Here is a 21,576-nt window from a genome sequence, read left to right on the forward strand (position 1 = left end):
GCCCGTATGAGTCCCAAAGACTTTGCCATCTTCTGTGTGCTGTACTGTGCTAAACATGTAGTTTGCACTCAACAAAACAATAAAATTTGATCAACAATACTAGTTTGAGAAAACAGCTAAGTGCATAACAGAGGAAATCCCAGAAATAGGGTTACACGTAGAGCTGGCTGAAAAATGAAATTTCTGTCCCATAGAAAATGAGATTTCAAAATTTGTTTCCATTCTGAATTGGTGTGAAAAGTCGAAATCTCAGAATTTTTCATGAAATGAAATATGCTGAAACATTTCATTTTGATGTTATCAAAACATTTAGTTTCAATAAGGTAAAAACTTTTAAACTTTGTTTTGATTTGTTGTATTATAATGTATAATAATATAAAAGTCGAAACAAAATGTTTTGACCTGATCAAAACTAGCTATTTGAATTTCATCTCATCAAAATTTTCACAAAATCGATATCTTCCCACAAAATATTTAAATTTTATTTTTGATGGAAATCTTTTCTGTTGGAAAATTTTCACCCAGCTTTAGTTACAAGTTAACTGTCTGTTTTGATAGTCTACATGATTACATACTTTTTCTCATGTCGTACAAATTTTTTTCTATAACTTTAGAACTCCATGTTTAGCCTCAGTAATTAAACTGATAAGAACAGATTTAAAAATTGTATTAAGCTAATGTTAAAATTATATAGATTCATAGATAGATTCATAGATATTAAGGTCAGAAGAGACCGTTATGATCATCTAGTCCGACCTCCTGCACAACGCAGGCCACAGAATCTCACCCAGCCACTCCTGCGAAAACCTCTCACCTATATCAGAGCTATTGAAGTCCTCAAATCGTGGTTTAGAGACTTCAAGGAGCAGAGAATACTCCAGCAAGTGACCCGTGCCCCATGCTACAGAGGAAGGCGAAAAACCTCCAGGGCCTCTTCCAATCTGCCGTGGAGGAAAATTCCTTCCCTACCCCAAATATGGCGATCAGCTAAACCCTGAGCATATGGGCAAGATTCACCAGCCAGATACCCAGGAAAGAATTTTCTGTAGTAACTCAGATCCCACCCCATCTAACATAATACGCAGGTTGAGAAAAAAGCATGTACATCTGGGTATAGTGCTTAGATTATCCACAAATACAAAGTTTGTTTAAATCTCATAAGATACATATAGTACATAATCTATAATAACTCAAATTTAGATCAACGTCATGATACAGTTTAGATATTAGGGTACATCTCTCATGATGAGTTATACAGAGGGTTGGTTGTAGAAAGCAAATATAGGAATGAGTGTAGATTGTCCCTCAGTAACTGTATTATCCTGTATGAACTAAAAGCATGGAATGAAAATAGCCAAAGTAGCCTTTTAGCTAAGTGCAGTGTAACCTAGTTTGATTGGAATGTTGGTTAGTAGTAAAGTACTGTTTATACGCGAAGTGTAATTCTTCTTGAAGAGTCATGACAGATTTTGGAAAAATAAAACTGATTTTCCCTAGTATATTCAAAGTCATGTCTTAATGAGGGTGGTTTCCCTGTCAGACTACAACTTCATACAGCTGTTGAAGCTAGTGTGGGTAGTTTTTCACTCTTTTTTTCATTCTCAAAAAAAGCCTAGCTGTTTTGTTTTATTTTTGAAAATTCAAGCAATCTTTTAGCAAAGAACAGGCTAGAAAACATTGGTGAAAGCTTTTGAAATTGGAAAAATTGAAAATGGGGTTTAGAATAGAGGTACTAAAACTATAACTGTCATTAGCTGTCCAGCTACAATAAAATAAGCTTAGCACTGTATCTTGCAGAGTTGTACTTTTATACAGTTATAGATGTGTACTATAACTTGCAGCACAAAGACAGGTTACCAAAAAGATTTGAAAGTTTAGGAAAGTAAAGATTGGTTAGCAACAATGTCTTATTCAAAACACAACTTTAAACAGCTTAGTATTGTTGTAAAGCCCAGGATTTCATTGGTTGTTTAAAAATATTTTATTTTTTTAAAAAGATCTGTATTCATTCTACAAAAAAAGTACCGTCATGTATTTATTTTTTCCCTCCCAACTTATATTTTAGGTGCACAGGATCTCTCTCAAGTCATGACCTCACAGGGTATGGTGTCCACTTCGAATGGTCAGCATGAGATAACATTGACCATAAATAACTCAAGTTTGAGTCAAGTTCTAGCTCATGCTGCTGGTTCCACCACTACAAACTCATCAGGAAGCCCACAAGAAATTACCCTCACCATATCTGGTTAGTATTTTTATCACTGGTCGATCATTCTTCGTTCCCATCCAAAATGCTAGCTATACAATAACATTTGCTGGATATTTTATTAGAGGGTGAAATCATTTGTTTCTACTGCCTGCAAGTTTAGCCTAAGGCTATATCTGCACTACAGACCTCTGCTGGCTTAGCTATGTTGGTCAGGGATGTGAAGAATGTGATTCCTGACTGACATAGCTATGCTGTAGAAAGTGCCTAGCATAGATGCAGCTCTACTGGCCAAAGTTGTGCCCTCACTGATAAATCTTGTTTTGTTTGTGTGGGCTGGTTTTACTATACTTATACCTAATACATACAGCTTTGCTCATATAGCTTTGTGTATGCTAGAAGTGCTTTGCTGGGATAATATACTGTGTACCTTTACTGATAAAGCACTCCTAGTGCAAACGTGGCTTTAGTTTGAAGTATTTTAGATTCTCCAAGGCTAAAGATAGCTTCCCCAGATCTTCTTTTTTTTTTTTTTTAATGTTGAATAGCATTGATCTGAAGATGGTCTTATTAGACTCTGTCCCTTCCTTATTATATTACTATAGATATTTTGCTTTTTAAGACTCTGGGTATGTCTGTAGTTCAAGTTGGAAGAAAAAACTATTCTTCTGCTGGCCTGGAAATATGTATCTCAAATCAACAAGCCTTGCTGCCTAGATAAGATTTCTTCCTCTGGGACAATGTTCTTAATTTTGTGGTCAAGTTACCAGAGGCGGCCAGTATTGGAAGAGGGTAACCTGTTGGGTAGGACCTTGCTACAGGCTGTTTTGGATGGTCCAGACTCTGCAGCCCAGAGCCAGGGCATCTGTAATAACAATGTATTGATGTTAATGCTTTAATCATCGGGTCTTCCACAGAAGGTACAGGAGACTATTCAGAATCTCCTTTTTGAGGCACCAGCCATCATCTTCACAGTCTCAAGGACTCCATGGTTATGTTTGAAGGCTTTGGGGATTTATACTCCACTCCCTAAAAAGAAGCAATTCCACCCTCAGTCATTCCAGTGCTACACATCCTTTATGGTTAGGCAATCTGTCTAGGAGGAAAGGGAAAAGTCATCAGAGTGGAGCCCACCCTCCTCACTTTTTTGTCTTCAATAAGCTCTTCTAGACAGCCTGGAAATGCCAAGCAATCTGTTTGACTGCCATGTCGAGGACAGCTTCCAAGTTTGCCTTACACCAGTTCCTATCTCTGTTTTTTCCAACGGGTTATCCTATGCCTGTACCCACATTACCACAGATCAGTGGGTCCTAAGCAGGGTGGAATTAGGCTACATCCTTCAGTGTTTTTCTATACCACCCCCCACCCCCCCCAGTCCCTCTTTAGGGACTACTCTCATGAGGAGGTTCCCCCCTTCAGAGGTCCAGTCTCTCCTCCTATTGGGAGGTCCAGTCTCTCCTCCTGTTGGGAGCTATAGAAGAGTCCCCTCCTCTCCACAGAAGGAAAGAGTTTTATTCATGCAGTCTAATTCCAGAGTCAAAAGAGGTCGTAGACCCATATTAGAGCTGCGAGAGCTGAACAAACGTATAAAGAAAATAAAATTTTGCATGGTGACCCTAGCATCCATTATTCCCTACCTGGATCCTGGGGACTGGTACACTGCCCTTGAGTTGAGAGAGACACATTTCCATATGGCTGTCCGTCAAAGCCACAGGAGATTTGTAAGATTTATGAGAAATAACTCCCATTATCAGGCCACATTCCTGCCTTTTGACCTATCTGTGGCCCTGAGAGTATTTACAAAATACATGGTGATGGTGGTTGTGTTCCTAAGGAAAACAGGAGTACAAGTATTTCCATATCTGGATGACTGATTGGTGGGAGGTCTCTCCAAGAGCCAGGTAGAATTCTCAAAAAGAAAAGGAGTACTTGTGGCACCTTAGCGACTAACCAATTTATTTGAGCATGAGCTTTCGTGAGCTAGAATTTTTTAGAATTTTTAGAATTTTTTGTGAGGTAGAATTCTGTGTGTCCAAGATCCAGTCCATCTTTAGAGTTGTGGGACTGCTTATCAATGAAGACAATTCAGTCTTTTCCCCTGTTCAGAGAATATTGTTTATAGGAGTAGTCTTGGATTCTATGTTAACCAAGACTTTCCTCCTGCAAACCAGATTCCAGATGATGATAGTCATTGTATTGGATCTGAAGGCCCATCTAGTCACAACTGTAAGGAACTGCCTCAGATTACAAGTTACCAGAGGCCTCGTGTACACATGTGGTTCAGCATGCCAAAATTTATCTAAGGAAGTTGCATCGGTGGCTGATCTCGATATATGCTTCAACTCATCACTAGACATGCTGGTTCAAATGCCCGTAGGAATTGTAGCCACTACGAATTGGTGGATGGATCTAACAAGTGTATGCATTAGAGTTCTGTTCATGTCCACACAACCACATTGACTCTGGTTACAGACACTTCTCTTGGTTGGGAGCCCACCTGAGGAATCTACAGACTAAGGTCTTTGGTGTCACTAAGATTTAGCTGTCCACAAAAACATGAGAGAGTTGAGTCATTTATCTTGTCTGTTGGGCTTTTCTCCCCCACATCAAGGAAAGACTTTTCTTGTTCTTATGGACAGCACAGCAGCAATGTTCTATGTGAACTGACAGGGAGGGGCCAGATCAGATCGTCAAGAGATGATACAGCTTGGGAGTTCTGTATCGCCAACACAATTCACCTCAAAGTGTCCCACCTTCTGGGTGTTCAGTACAGTCTGGCAGCCTCCTTGAGTAGATCTTCCACAGAGATCATGAGTAGTCTCTCTGGCCAGATATAGTAAGACTGATTTTTCAAACCTGGGGTGTTCCTCGCATACTCCTGTTTGCAACTCATCACAACAGGAAGTGACATCCTTTTTTAACTTTTTTTTTATTCTAGAGCAGATCACATTCAAGGATCTCTGATGAAAGCTTTCCTATTACTCTGGAAAGACAAGCTAATGTATGCTTACCATTATCAGCATTGGTTCTCCAGCCTGTTGAGCTTCTCAACCAGGGCTCCTTTTACACTTCTTCATAGAATCATAGAATATCAGGGTTGGAAGGGACCCCAGAAGGTCATCTAGTCCAACCCCCTGCTCAAAGCAGGACCAATTCCCAGTTAAATCATCCCAGCCAGGGCTTTGTCAAGCCTGACCTTAAAAACCTCTAAGGAAGGAGATTCTACCACCTCCCTAGGTAACGCATTCCAGTGTTTCACCACCCTCTTAGTGAAAAAGTTTTTCCTAATATCCAATCTAAACCTCCCCCACTGCAACTTGAGACCATTACTCCTCGTTCTGTCATCTGCTACCATTGAGAACAGTCTAGAGCCATCCTCTTTGGAACCCCCTTTCAGGTAGTTGAAAGCAGCTATCAAATCCCCACTCATTCTTCTCTTCTGCAGGCTAAACAATCCCAGCTCCCTCAGCCTCTCCTCATAACTCATGTGTTCCAGTCCCCTAATCATTTTTGTTGCCCTTCGCTGGACTCTCTCCAATTTATCCACATCCTTCTTGAAGTGTGGGGCCCAAAACTGGACACAGTACTCCAGATGAGGCCTCACCAATGTCGAATAGAGGGGAACGATCACGTCCCTCGATCTGCTCGCTATGCCCCTACTTATACATCCCAAAATGCCATTGGCCTTCTTGGCAACAAGGGCACACTGCTGACTCATATCCAGCTTCTCGTCCACTGTCACCCCTAGGTCCTTTTCCGCAGAACTGCTGCCTAGCCATTCGGTCCCTAGTCTGTAGCTGTGCATTGGGTTCTTCCGTCCTAAGTGCAGGACCCTGCACTTATCCTTATTGAACCTCATCAGATTCCTTTTGGCCCAATCTTCCAATTGGTCTAGGTCCTTCTGTATCCTATCCCTCCCCTCCAGCGTATCTACCACTCCTCACAGTTTAGTATCATCCGCAAATTTGCTGAGAGTGCAATCCACACCATCCTCCAGATCATTTATGAAGATATTGAATAAAACCGGCCCCAGGACCGACCCTTGGGGCACTCCACTTGATACCGGCTGCCAACTAGACATGGAGCCATTGATCACTACCCGTTGAGCCCAACAATTTAGCCAGCTTTCTACCCACCTTATAGTGCATTCATCCAGCCCATACTTCCTTAACTTGCTGACAAGAATACTATGGGAGACCGTGTCAAAAGCTTTGCTAAAGTCAAGAAACAATACATCCACTGCTTTCCCTTCATCCACAGAACCAGTAATCTCATCATAAAAGGCGATTAGATTAGTCAGGCATGACCTTCCCTTGGTGAATCCATGCTGGCTGTTCCTGATCACTTTCCTCTCATGCAAGTGCTTCAGGATTGATTCTTTGAGGACCTGCTCCATGATTTTTCCAGGGACTGAGGTGAGGCTGACTGGCCTGTAGTTCCCAGGATCTTCCTTCTTCCCTTTTTTAAAGATTGGCACTACATTAGCCTTTTTCCAGTCATCCGGGACTTCCCCGGTTCGCCACGAGTTTTCTTCCAGAATCAGACCAAATCTCACAGGACTATGGTCACAACCTTCATCCCAACCCAGATGCTTTTCATCTTGTGGCATGGATGCTTCATGATTAACCTCTCAGGAGTTCTGTTTAAGGGATGTACAAAACATCCTCCTGAACAGCAGAAAGTCTTCTGTTAGGTACAATTACCTATTTAAGTTCTCCTTATAGTTCTGTTGGTAGTCACAGCAGAAAGGAGGTTCACCAGACTGGGTTTCTATATAGCTTGTTCTGAACTATTTTATTTTACCTGAAACAGCAAGGTCTTTCCATTAGTTCTATCAGGGTTCACCTAGCAGCTGTCTCCACTTTCCACCCTCCAATTGCTTGTCACTCAGTTTTCTCCAGTCCAATGTCACTCAAATTCTTAAAGGGACTGGACTGGTTATATCCCCAAGCAGAGGATCCTGTCCGTCTTGGGACTGGAATCTGGTGTTAACAAAGTGGATGTGTTCACTCTTTGAACCATTGCTTACCTGTTTGTTACTTCTGTTAGTGAAAGTAGCTTTTTTGATGGCTGTTAACTCTGCAAGAAGGGTGCTAGTGTTACAAGTCTCGATAGCTGGGTCACCTTATACAATCTTTTACAAGGGCAATCTATACTTAGCCCACATCTGAAAATTCTGACTAAATTAGTGTCTCACTTCCAATTAATCAAGCAATATACTTACCAAATTTCTTTCCTAAACCCTGTCCTCATAAGGGTGAGGAGAGACTGCATACCACATGAGGGCATTAGCTTTTTACTTGGACAGGGCTAGACCATTTAGGTCATCATCACAAGTGTTTGAGGCATACGAAGACAGGCAAAAGGTTCTTCCAGTCTCAACTCAGAGAATCTTGTCATGAATTTCCTCCTATCATAGGGTCATAGAATCATAGAAAATCAGGGTTGGAAGGGACCTCAGGAGGTCATCTAGTCCAACCCCCTGCTCAAAGCAGGACCGATCCCCAATTAAATCATCCCAGGCAGGGCTTTGTCAAGCCTGACCTTAAAAACTTCTAAGGAAGGAGATTCCACCACCTCCCTAGGTAACGTATTCCAGTGTTTCACCACCCTCCTAGTGAAAAAGTTTTTCCTAATATCCAACCTAAATCTCCCCCACTGCAACTTGAGACCATTACTCCTTGTTCTGTCCTCTTCTACCACTGAGAACAGTCTAGAGCCATCCTCTTTGGAACCCCCTTTCAGGTAGTTGAAAGCAGCTATCAAATCCCCCCTCGTTCTTCTCTTCCGCAGACTAAACATCCCCAGTTCCCTCAACCTCTCCTCATAACTCATGTGTTCCAGTCCCCTAATCATTTTTGTTGCCCTCCGCTGGACTCTTTCCAATTTTTCCACATCCTTTTTGTAGTGTGGGGCCCAAAACTGGACACAGTACTCCAGATGAGGCCTCAGCAGTGTTGAATAGAGGGGAATGATCATGTTCCTCGATCTGCTGGCAATGCCCCTACTTATACATCCCAAAATGCCATTGGCCTTCTTGGCAACAAGGGCACACTGTTGACTCATATCCAGCTTTTCGTCCACTGTAACCCCTAGGTCTTTTTCTGCAGAACTGCTGCCTAGCCATTCGGTCCCTAGTCTGTAGTGGTGCATTGGATTCTTCCGTCCTAAGTGCAGGACTCTATAAGAATGTGCTACAACATTATTAGTGTAACAGATCTGATGTCTGTACGAGCCATTTGTAGAGCTGCAACTTGCTCATTAGTGTATTCCTTTGCATCTCATTATGCCATATCAGCATACCAGGTATGATGCCAAGCTTGGAAGAACAGTCCTCCCACTATTGTTCAGATAGACCCTGATCCCACTTCCAAACTGAACTGCTTGTGAGTCACCTGAAGTGGAATGGACATGTGCAATCACTCGAAGAAGAAAAAATGTTTACTAACCTGTTCTGTAACTGTTGTTCTTATGACGCCCACCCCTTTCCCCTCTGTATTGGAGTCTGTCCAGTAAGAAGGAACTGAGCATTGTTGGGGACAGCTCCGTCCTTTATACTATGCATAGCAGTATCAGGCAGCAGAGGGCACATGTGCCACCCTGATGGGTGTCTAAGGGAAAAGTCTCTAGCTGTGGTGCACTGGACACGCACACCTGAAGTGGAATGACCATGAGCACCATATCTTGAAGAACAACAGTCACAGAACAGGCTAGTACCCGTTTTATCTACGGACAGATTTTCAACAATTAAGCTCTGGGTCCAGGTAGTGGGTCTCATGGCTTCATTAGTACATTTTCATAGGCCTAACTAAATGAGACTTCATGTTTGCTCATGAATATCTAAATATTAGTGAGGTCAGTAGTTAAGTGTACAAAAATTTGTCTGCCCGGTATCTGAAAATCTTCACGTGTGCAAACCAATTCTGTATGTTCACAGGCACTAATGAACTGTCTCTTCATTTCCTGGTAATGGTTTCCCTTTTCTGTAAATCAGTTTCATAATACAGATTTCTTTCAATTACATTTTAATAAATTGAGGAAACTTATACATTTAGCTGGAATTGACTTGTAATAATACACTTCATACTGCTCCTTTTAAAAATATTCTTACAGTAGTGGAGTATACTGTCAAAAAATCCACAATTTCATAGTCTTCCTTATTAATATTGCCTCAAGTGCAAAATTAATCCTTTTGATTGGATGTACTATTTGTCCTAATACTGTTTAATGAGAACTTGTTTGTGCTAAGTACATTAGCAGAAAAATTGCTTTTCCGGAGTTTCCAGATGTCACAGAAGTAATTTCTCTTTAGGTCAAGATCTTATTCAGCATAATTCTTCTGGAAGTAATGAGTTGAATGGGAGTTTACGACTGACAACACCAACAATCAGCAGTCAATCAACAGGTGCTACGTTAACTATAAGCAATGATCAACTTCTGTCTCAGGGTACATCACTGAACGCTTCAGGTAAGCACTAATTGATTTCTTAAAAGAAATAATAACTTTCTGTGTGGAAAAATAGTTGCTGGGCCTGTTCAGTAAATCTAGAATGTTAAATTCGTTTTGTTCCCTGATTATAAAGCCCAAGATTTTGTCTGTTCTCTCACCTGACTCCATCATGTTTCATATCAATTGAAATGTTCATCCCCATAGGACAGGGAGCAAGGGAGAACAAGGGAGTACATCTAAAACTGGTGCACTGAGATAGTTAAAGGAATAATGCACAGAGGTTTCCTATTAAACTGGAGGCATTAGGGAACCTGTCATGTGGCCAAGGAACAGTGATAAAGGAGTCATGATTCAGATTTCCCATAGGACTTAAGTTATCACATTGTTCTGTAAATATGAAACAGTTCATACTTTGTACTCATATACAAATGGTGAAATTCACTGTCTGTGTCTGGTGTGGTAGGTCCCTTTTGCTTTCCTTTCCTCTCTCCCTTAGTGGATGCAGGTCCTTTGTAATTATAAGCAGGCAGTTCTTCTTTGAGAGCATCCCTCTGGGTGCTCCACTTGAAATACGCATGCACCTTCAATTGGAGATTGTTGGCAGCAGTGCTGTTTGGCCTGCACATGCGCCCTACCCATCCTTGTGCCCCATACTGAGGGCATATAAGGTTGTGACAGATGAACTGTCCTCAATTCCTTCTCAGCTGCCATGGCCAGAGGCAGAGAGTTCAGCAGTACTCGCTTGTGCAGATGCCTTCCTCTTAGTTGCTATTTTTAGTTTTATTTTTATAGTTAATTATTTTATTCTTTTACTTAGCTTAGTGTTTTGTTTCTTTTGGGATCTTTTCCACTAGCCGAAGCTTTGGCTCCTTGCTGCCTCCACTTTCCTTTGCACAGGGGTGTCCATTTTCAAGGAGCCTTTTTTGTTTTGAGGCATGCTTATACTCCCAGTCTTTAAATATTACCTCACTTGCCTGGAGTCCTTCCCAGTTAATGACAGCCACTCCCACTGTGTCCACTTGGGAATACCCGTGTGCTCTCAAAGTGCAAAATCTGCACTAGTTTTAAGAGCCATTCTAGGGAGATTAAACTTCACCTCTTCATGATGGAGTGCTCCCTTCATCCGGCTTCAGGTCCAGGCCCGGAGACCCCCCCCCACCCATACAGTGGCCTCCAAGCCACGATATTGCCCCATCAGCCTCCAGTAGACCTGCATGTGAAGTGGGAAAGATTTCTATCAAAAGCAGAGAACTTCTGATATTGACCTTCTGATAGCTAAGAGGGCAGATGAAAAGTATTAAGTTCTAATTCACGGTTCAGAATTTTTATTTTCCCACCCATCCCCTAACTCATGGATTATGGATGCAATGAATGAACAACACAGGCAGCACCATTTGAAGACCATCTCATGATAGGGCTAATGTTCCATAAGCACATAGATATTTTGGTCAGAAGAGCTATTCAGTTGCCACCGTGCCACCCTGTAGTTCAGAGCTTAGGGATCAGTTTCAGGCAATTGTTGCAGAAGGGCATCTATCCAGAACAGCTTTATGGTCCTCTCTTGATGCCGCTGGCAAGTGCTGTTCAATCCAGCTCCACAGCTGGATTGTCAGTCGAGTGTCAGGTCTCATGGTTGCAGTCCTCTGGAATTTCGTGTGAAGTCCAAAACATTGTAGAGGACCTCTCCTTTGATCATCTGAAATTATTTTGCAAGTTCTCGGAGAGGGCTCTGCATTCTCCAGGTCTCCAGGGCTACCTTTTATTTGCTGGGCATAAATAAATTTGCAAACCAGAGGAGATTCAGTTAGCCTCAGACAGCACAGAGATTTTGATCCGCTCAGTTTTCCACCTACCACAGCACCTTGGAAACACCTAAAAAGAAAACCTGAATGGAGAGGGGGAAATTCTCAACTGCTGCACCTGGATTGACGCAGCAGCCACCATCAAGAAAGTGGTTGTTTTGACTCCTTGGTCGAGGGTCACAAACATCTCCGCAATCCAGATTTGCTGCTATACTACTCTGCCCTTTCTTTCGTCCCAACTTCTGGGGATTGTGTCTCCTGTTTCTGAACCTCATGGCAGCAGATTTCTTCAGATAGATGGCTCTTGGAGGTTATAACTTCGGGCAACTCCATTCTCTTGCATTCCATACCCTGCCTCCCTTCCCTGTCCCTTTTCAGGGATCCATCTCATGAACCTCTCCTGAGGTGAGAGGTTCTCTCCCTTCACTGCATAGGGGCCATGGAACAAGTTCCGACTCAATGTAAAGGAAGAGATCTGTTCTAAGTACTTCCTGATTTCCAAAAAGAGGGGTACATGGAAGCCAATTCTAGATCTCAGCATGCTGAATACCTTCATCAAGGTACAGAGATTCATGGTGGTACCACTAGCTACTATCATTCCATCCCTAGATTCAGGAGGCTGTTTTGTGACCCTTGACCTTCAGGACGTGTACTTTCATGTCACAATACAGCCCTCTCACAAGAGAGCCTTACACTTTGTCATAGGTCAGGACCACTGTCAGTATCGAGTCGTCCTTTGCAGCCCATCTGCTCTGTACCCAGAGTGTTTACAAAAGTTATGATGGTAGTTGCCTCACAGCTTTGCCAATGGGGAGTAATTTGTTTCCCTTATTTCAATAGCTGGCTTCTTAAGGGGTGTTCCTATGCTGAAGTTCAAACTGCTGTAAAGAAAGCTATGTCTCTCTTCCACATGCTTCACCTTCACCTCAGTACTGGAAAATGACCCCTCTTACTTCTGTGGAGAATGGAGTTCATAGGGGCCACTCTCGATGCCACGACATCCAGAGCCTACCTACCAGAGGACAGGTTTCTCAGTCTGACGTACTTAATAGCTCAAGTCCAAATGAATCCCCACACCGTTGCCAGATTGTGCCTGCAGCTCTTAGGGCATGTGGCAGTGTGTACTTTGTCACGTTACACACTTGCTTACATATACCCTGCTTCAAATCCTGGCTCAGGACAGTTTAAACCCTCCCAGCAGAGAGAGTTTGAACAAGTTGCTCTTTAGTCCCAGCCGTGTGCTAGTCTTTCTTGAATGGTGGAAGAATCCGGACAAGGTATGCTCAGGGATTCCCTTCAGTTATCTGCCTCCTTCTGTCGCAATAGTTTTGGATGCATCCATCTGAGGATGGGAAACTCATCTATGGGACCATGTTATCCTGTGCAGATAGTCTGCCCAGGAGTTTACATATCAACTTTCTGGAGGTCATGGCAGTACATTATGCTTACCAGCATGATAGAAGGTCATTCTGTTTGTCTAATGACAAACAGGACCAGTATGTACAACATAAATCAACAAGGGGTTGAGATCCCCTTCTCTGTGCTCAGAGGCACTCGGGTAATAGAACTGGTGTATAGTCCACCATATCCATATCTCAACAGGTTATTTTTACAGCTGCTAAAACACCATTGCTGATTACCTCAGCCAACACTTCACCTTGGATGACGAGTGGGAAGTTGAGAGATCCATACTAAAGCAGATTTTCCTTATCTGGCGTCTTCCAAACAATAGACATTTTTTCCAGTACTGCCGACCGCAGATGTGCAAAATTCTGTTTGAGAAGACGTTTCAGTCTCCATTCCATGGGGACACCTTTTTCCTTTCCTGGTCAAAGAGTCTCCTATATACCTTCCCCTCCAATGCTGCTAATCTTCAGCGTTCTAAACAAATAGGACAAACCATGGTAATTTTGATTGCACCAACCTGGCCAAGACAGGTATGGTTTCCTTACCTTCTTTATTTCTGCTCCCAGCCCGCCATCGTTTAGGATTTGGGGAATATTTGTTACCCCAGCTTGGAGGCTCTCTGGCTAATGGCTTGGTACCTAGATGGCTTTCAGGATTAGAACTCTCTTGTTCCAGAGAGGATCAAGAAGTCTTTTTTTGAACAGCAGTAAGTAGTCTACCATGAATTACCTTCAGAAATGGAAGTGATTTTACCACTGGTGCACATACTATCACTCTCTCCTGTTGATTCTCCATCTTGGAGATTTTGGATACCTATGGATTCACTCTGAAGAAAAGAGGTCTCTTGTTAAGCTCCATTCAAGTCCACGTAGAAGCCATCACAGAATTTAATTCTCCTATGGAAGGTTTTTCAGTATTTGCTCATCCTTCAGCTTCCAGATTCATCAAAGTGTTATCAACTCTCATCCTAAGTGTGAACATGGGGTTTGAATAATCTCCCTGAGAGCCATTAGCTTCTTGTACGCTTCTAAATCTTTCCATGAAAATGGTTTTTCTAGTGGCAAATACCTCTTGTAACCATGCCTCAGTGGATCACAGCTGAGAATACCAAATTCAGGATGAACTGTTGAGAAATAGGGCAAACACACCCCAAAACTGGTGGTTATTCTTTCACAAGATATACTAGACCAGCAACAGAAGTACACTGACGTTTCACCGCACTGGCTAACAAGAAGTCAGAAAAGCAGTCTCCTTAGGTGTTCTAATCCTTGTATCACCACCAAAAACACTAGACTTAATGAAGAGTGGATATTTAAAACCCTTCTGATCCCAAAGGACCAGCCACATTGACCTAGGTCAATATCTAACTTACCCAGTAATCATGCTGTTGTCAGTCCTTTAGTATCTAATATCAAAAGGTTTATTTATAAAAAAAAGAAAGGTGAGAGTTAAAAGTGGTTAAAGGAATCAAATACATACAATAATTGCAAGGTTCTTGGATCAGGCTTGTAGCAGTGATGAAATTAAACTGCTGGCTTGTTAAGTCTCCGGTTGCTTCCAAATCACTGGAAGGTCCTCAGTCCTTTGGACTTATACTCATGGGAGCATTCTAACCATAGTCCAGAGGTTAGAGTAGGAAAGAGACAAAATGGACATGTCTCCACAGCCTTTTATAGCTTCTGCCATGCAGAGGGAAACCCATTGTTTCAAACAAAGCCCTCTGTCCAGTTTGTGGAAAAATACAGGTACTGTAACAAGATGGAGTTTGGAGTCACATGGGCAAGTGTCAAGGTTCCTCCCCCACTCCGAACTCTAGGGTATAGATGTGGAGACCTGCATGAGAACCTCCTAAGCTTACTTTTACCAGCTTAGGTTAAAACTTCCCCAAGGTACAAATTAATTTTATCTTTTGTCCTTGGAATAACCACTGCCACCACCAAACTCTAACTGGGTTTACTGGGAAATGCAGTTTGGACACGTCTTTCCCCCCAAAATCCTCCCAACCCTTGCACCCCAGTTCCTGGGAAAAATTTGGTAAAAATCCTCACCAATTTGCATAGGTGACCACAGACCCAAACCCTTGGATCTGAGAACAATGAAAAAGCATTCAGTTTTCTTACAAGAAGACTTTTAATAGAAATAGGAGTAAAGGAATCACCCCTGTAAAATCAGGATGGTAGGTACCTTACAGGGTAATTAGATTCAAAACATAGAGAATCCCTCTAGGCAAAACCTTAAGTTACAAAAAAGACACACAGACAGAAATAGTCATTCTATTCAGCACAATTCTTTTCTCAGCCATTTAAAGAAATCATAATCTAACGCATACCTAGCTAGATTACTTACTAAAAGTTCTAAGACTCCATTCCTGTTCTATCCCCGGCAAAGCAGCATACCGACAGAGAGACACAGACCCTTTGTTTCTCTCCCTCCTCCCAGCTTTTGAAAATATCTTGTCTCCTCATTGGTCATTTTGGTCAGGTGCCAGTGAGGTTACCTTTAGGGTCTTAACCCTTTACAGGTGAGAGGATTTTTCCTCTGGCCAGGAGGGATTTTAAAGGGGTTTACCCTTCCCTTTATATTTATGACACGCCCCCCAAATCTCAGGTAGGGTGAAACACTGGCTGGGATTTCTTCCTGGAGCTCTAGGAAGAACAGAGTTAATAAGACACATGCATCTCTAAATATACTACCAAGTACATAAAGACTAAAAATATTTTCCACATCTCAAGGACGATTTTAACCAGTTGATTCTGGGAAACTTTCACGGGAGAGTGCATCAGCCACTTTGTTAGAAGCTCCTGAGATGTGTTGGATATCGAAATCAAAATCTTGGAGAGCTAAACTCCACCGAAGAAGTTTTTTGTTAGTTTCTTTGACGGTATGAAGCAACTTCAGTGCAGCATGGGTCGGTTTGCAGGTGGAAACGCCGTCCCCAAACATATGGGCGTAGCTTTTCCAGAGCGTAGACAATGGTGTAACATTCTTTTTCACTGACTGACCAGTTGCTTTCCCTCTCAGACAGTTTTTTGCTGAGAAACACTACAGGGTGGAATTCTTGATCAGGTCCTTTCTGCATTAAAACTGCTCCCACACCACGCTTGGACGCATCTGTGGTTACTAGGAACGGTTTGTCAAAGTCTGGAGCCTTTAGTACAGGGTCAGACATGAGTGTCGCTTTAAGCTTGTTAAAGGCCTTCTGACACTTTTCGGTCCACTGAACGGCATTTGGCTGTTTCTTTTTGGTTAGGTCTGTCAGTGGGGCGGCGATTTGGCTGTATTGCGGTACAAATCGTCTGTAATAACCGGCCAAGCCTAAGAAGGATTGAACCTGTTTCTTTGACTTTGGGACAGGCCACTTTTGGATATCATCCACTTTGGCCTGTAGGGGGCTGATAGTTCCTTGACCCACCTGGTGTCCAAGGTAAGTCACTCTGTTTAGGCCTGTTTGACACTTCTTAGCCTTAACAGTTAGTCCTGCCTCCCTTATGCGCTCAAGGACTTTTTGTAGATGTTCCAGGTGGTCTGCCCAGGAATCTGAAAATATGGCCACATCGTCAAGGTAGGCGACTGCATATTCTCCTAATCCCGCTAGGAGACCATCTACAAGTCTTTGGAAGGTGGCGGGTGCATTTCGCAGCCCGAAAGGGAGTACATTAAATTCATACAGCCCGAGATGTGTGGTGAAGGCTGACCTTTCCTTGGCAGATTCATCTAGTGGTACCTGCCAGTACCCCTTGGTTAAGTCCAAGGTAGAGATGAACTGGGCCTGTCCCAGTTTCTCCAATAGTTCATCTGTGCGTGGCATTGGATAGTTGTCTGGGTGAGTTACAGCATTTAGCTTACGGTAGTCCACGCAAAAACGTATTTCCCTATCTGGTTTGGGAACTAGAACCACTGGAGATGCCCATGCACTTCCAGAGGGGCGGATTACACCCATCTGTAACATATCCCGGATCTCCCGTTCTATAGCAGTTTTAGCTTGAGGAGACACCCGGTAAGGTTAGACTTTAATTGGCCGAGCATTACCTGTGTCAATGGAGTGGTATGCCCGTTCAGTCAGTCCTGGGGTGGCTGAGAACGTTGGCGCGTATCTAGTGCACAGCTCCTTGATCTGCTGTCACTGCATGTCATGGAGAGGTTCACCTCTTCCACACCACCAGCACTTTTCCCTTCGTAGTAGACACCTTCAGGCAACTCAGCGTTGTCTCCTCCCTGGGCTGTAAACTGACAAACCTTTAATTCTCTGGAATAAAAGGGCTTTAAAGAATTAATATGGTACACCTTAGGCTTTCGGTTGGAGGTGGGGAATGCTATGAGGTAATTAACAGCTCCCAGGTGCTCCTGGCCCGTGAATGGCCCTTTCCACGATGCTTCCATTTTATGGGCCTGGAGCGCCTTTAAGATCATGACCTGGTCCCCTACTTTGAAGGAACGCTGTCTGGCATGTTTATCATACCAGGTTTTTTGCTCTTTTTGAGCATCCTGTAAGTTTTCTCTAGCAAGGGCTAAAGAGGTTCGGAGGGTGTTTTGTAGGTTGGTTACAAAGTCCAGAATGTTAGTTCCTGGAGAAGGTGTAAATCCCTCCCATTGCTGCTTCACCAACTGTAATGGCCCCATAACCTCACGGCCATATACAAGTTCAAATGGGGAAAACCCTAAACTGGGATGTGGTACAGCTCTGTAGGCAAAGAGCAACTGCTGCAACACTCGGTCCCAATCATTGGAGTGCTCATTTACGAATTTACGTATCATGGCCCCCAAAGTTCCATTAAACTTCTCCATCATGCCATTTGTTTGATGGTGGTAAGGAGTGGCAACCAAGTGATTTACCCCATGAGCTTCCCAAAGGTTTTCCATGGTTCCTGCCAGGAAATTAGTCCCTGCATCTGTGAGGATGTCAGAGGGCCAACCTACCCTGGCAAAAATGTCTGCTAGTGCCTGGCACACACTTTTAGCCCTGGTGTTGCTTAGAGCTACTGCTTCCAGCCATCGGGTGGCAAAATCCATGAAAGTCAGTATGTACTGCTTTCCTCTGGGTGTCTTTTTCGGAAAAGGACCCAGAATATCCACAGTTACTCGCTGAAATGGAACTTCAATGATGGGGAGTGGCTGGAGAGGGGCTTTGACCTGGTCTTGGGGTTTTCCCACTCTTTGGCATACTTCACAAGACTGGACATAGGTAGAAACATCCTTGCCCATTCCTTCCCAGTGGAATGACCCCCCCAAACGGTCTTTCGTCCTATTCGCCCCAGCATGGTCACTAGGGTGATCGTGGGCTAAGCTCAAGAGCTTGGCCCGGTATTTAGTTGGAACTACCAACTGTCTCTGAGGATGCCAGTCTTCCTGGTGTCCACCAGAAAGAGTTTCCTTGTATAAAAGTCCTCTTTCTACAACAAACCTGGATCGATTAGAAGAACTGAGAGGCGGTGGGTTGCTCCGTGCCGCCGTCCAAGCTCTCTGGAGGCTTTCATCTGCTTCCTGTTCGGTCTGGAACTGTTCCCTTGATGCTGGAGACATCAGTTCCTCCTTGGATTGTGGACCTATGCTTGGTCCCTCTGGAAGCGATGTAGGGGATGGGGCTGTTTCCACTGACTGTGAACCGCTCTCTGCTGGGACACTATGTTGGGGTTCAGGCTCCTGCTGAGCCTCTTGTGTAGGGTTATGGGCTGTTGCCGGTTCAGGTTCGGTGGGGCCCTCTGGTGTTGAGGTTGCAAGTACTGGAGTTAGTGCTGGCAAATGGTCTGGTGCTGGTTGTTCCGCTGGTTCCGGTTCTGGGACTGGTTCCATCTGGATCTCTGGGACTAGATCCACTACTGCTGTTGCAGACATTGGCCTGGGGTCCGGGTCCATCACCTCTGACTGGGTCCTGATAGAAGTTTCCGGAATAGAGCAAGGCCTCACGGCTTGTTTAGCCTGGCTACGGGTGACCATTCCCGCCCTCTTGGCCCGCTTCACATGATTGGCCAAGTCTTTCCCCAACAGCATGGGGATGGGATAATCATCATAGACTGCAAAAGTCCACGTTCCTAACTAGCCCTTGTACTGGACAGGCAACTTGGCTGCAGGCAAATTGAAAGAGTTGGACTTGAAGGGTTGAATCATCACTTGGATCTCTGGGTTGATTAAATTGGGGTCCACGAAGGAAGCATGGATAGCTGACACTTGTGCTCCAGTGTCCCTCCACACGGTGACCTTCTTCCCGCCCACACTCACAGTTTCCCTCCGCTCCAAGGGTATCTGGGAGGTATCTGGGCCTGCAGACCTCTGGTGTGATCCTGGTGCAATGAACTGTAATCTGTTGGGGTTCTTGGGGCAGTTGGCCTTTACATGCCCCAGCTCAATACATTTAAAACATCGTCCAGCTGACAGGTCACTGGGGCAAGGTGGGTTGCTGGAGAACGGGGTGGTGGGACGATAAGGTGTCTGGAGGGTTCTTTGGGAGGTAGGTGGGGTTTTGGGCGGCCCCCGGTGATAGGGTGTGGTCTGGGGTTGTCCCTTCTGGTCTCCGCTCCAACTGCGACCAGTTTTCTTCTTCTCGGCCACCTCCACCCATCTGGTCCAATCTCTCCTGCCTCGATTACAGTTTTGAGCTTCCCATCTAGGATGTATCTTTCTGTTTCCTCAGGAACACCCTCTAAGAATTGTTCCATTTGCATTAGGAAGGGCAAATTTACTGGAGATTCAACACTTGCTCCTGATATCCAGGCATCCCAATATTTCACAGTGTGGTAGGCATGTCGGGTAAATGACACGTCTGGTTTCCACCTTAGGGCTCTGAACCTCCGACGAGACTGCTCGGGTCTGACTCTCGCCTTGGATTTAAACAGTTCATACTTGTTCATGTGTTCTTTAGGCATTTCAGCTGCCACCTCAGCTCAAGGTCCACTGAGCTGCGGCCTCAGCTCTACCATGTATTGATCAGTAGAGATGTTGTACCCAAGGCAGGCCCTTTCGAAGTTTTCTAGGAAGGCTTCAGTATCATCGCCTGCCTTGTAGGTGGGGAACTTTCTGGGATGGGGAGTGGTACCTAGAGAAGGATTGCTAGGGTTTGTTGGTATATTCTGCTGAGCCTTTACCTTCTCCATCTCCAGTGCATGCTTCCTCTCTTTTCCCCTCTCCTCCTCCACATGCTTCCTCTCTTCTTCCTTCTCCTCCTTCTTCAGCCGCATGAGTTCTATCCGTCTTTCATGTTCCCTTTGTTTTTCCTTAGCCTGAAATCTGGCTAATTCCAGCTTTTGTCGAGCCGTGGATTTTGTCATCCTAACCTCTCTGTTTTTTAACTAACTTTACACCCGAGGTTTAGAAATAAACAAACAAAACGTGGCTGTAAAATTTTGCTGTGCTGGAATAGAATACCTATTCTCTGATAGTGATTGTCAGCCTACAGAAAAAGATAATTCCCTTGTCTCTGCTCTGGCCCCAAATCAAAGCAAAAAACCTCCATCTACTTGGAAACCTGCTTACCAACAGCCACCACTGCCACCATGTCAAGGTTCCTCCTCCACTCCGAACTGTAGGGTATAGATGTGGGGACCTGCATGAAAACCTCCTAAGCTTACTTTTACCAGCTTAGGTTAAAACTTCCCCAAGGTACAAATTAATTTTATCTTTTGTCCTTGAAATAACCACTGCCAACACCAAACTCTAACTGGGTTTACTGGGAAACGCAGTTTGGACACGTCTTTCCCCCCAAAATCCTCCCAACCCTTGCACCCCAGTTCCTGGGAAAAGTTTGGTAAAAATCCTCACCAATTTGCATAGGTGACCACAGACCCAAACCCTTGGATCTGAGAACAATGAAAAGTATTCAGTTTTCTTACAAGAAGACTTTTAATAGAAATAGGAGTAAAGGAATCACCCCTGTAAAATCAGGATGGTAGTAATTACATTACAGGGTAATTAGATTCAAAACATAGAGAATCCCTCTAGGTAAAACCTTAAGTTACAAAAAAGACACACAGACAGAAATAGTCATTCTATTCAGCACAATTCTTTTCTCAGCCATTTAAAGAAATCATAATCTAACGCATACCTAGCTAGATTACTTACTAAAAGTTCTAAGACTCCATTCCTGTTCTATCCCCGGCAAAGCAGCATACCGACAGAGAGACACAGACCCTTTGTTTCTCTCCCTCCTCCCAGCTTTTGAAAATATCTTGTCTCCTCATTGGTCATTTTGGTCAGGTGCCAGCGAGGTTACCTTTAGCTTCTTAACCCTTTACAGGTGAGAGGATTTTTCCTCTGGCCAGGAGGGATTTTAAAGGGGTTTACCCTTCCCTTTATATTTATGACAGCAAGTCACATGTCCATGCCTGCTATAGCAGAGGCCATTACTCCTACTCTAGTTAAAACATTCACAGGAAAGTCCATTAAGGTGTCTTCCATGGTTCATTGTGAGTTAAGTGTTCTTTGATGGGCCATTCAACTTGGATAGTTCCTTCACAATGTGCTGGCTAAATACCTTGTTGGTGCTACCATAGGAGCAAACATTTGAAATACAGGTACGTAGTTAATATTCATAACTTCATATACAAAATGATGCATTCATACAAATAGGATAATCATATTCCGCAAATCATAATTTTTCCATAGACATCTTACATAATTACTGCAGTGGTTCAGGTCCATACTACCCTCCTTCGGTCGGTAGTGCGCATCCTCAACAGGAGCACTTCCATTGACCTAACCCTAACCTAACCCTAGCCCCA

At 43.7% G+C, this 21,576-nt stretch overlaps 1 protein-coding gene across 3 annotated transcripts in view; it reads left to right on the forward strand.

Annotated features, from left to right (window-relative positions):
- Nucleotides 1-21,576, forward strand: part of ZNF236 (zinc finger protein 236) — a 179,106-nt gene that overhangs the window by 117,664 nt on the left and 39,866 nt on the right. For all 3 annotated transcript variants that reach the window (XM_084619762.1, XM_084619763.1, XM_084619764.1), the window contains exons 26-27: nucleotides 2,066-2,245; nucleotides 9,519-9,674. In XM_084619762.1, the coding sequence (XP_084475888.1) occupies nucleotides 2,066-2,245; nucleotides 9,519-9,674 (336 nt within the window). The remainder of the gene's footprint in view (nucleotides 1-2,065; nucleotides 2,246-9,518; nucleotides 9,675-21,576) is intronic.

The sequence above is a fragment of the Lepidochelys olivacea genome (genome assembly GCF_965140295.1).
Source record: "Lepidochelys olivacea isolate rLepOli2 genome assembly, chromosome: 2".
Taxonomy (NCBI): Eukaryota; Metazoa; Chordata; order Testudines; family Cheloniidae; genus Lepidochelys; species Lepidochelys olivacea.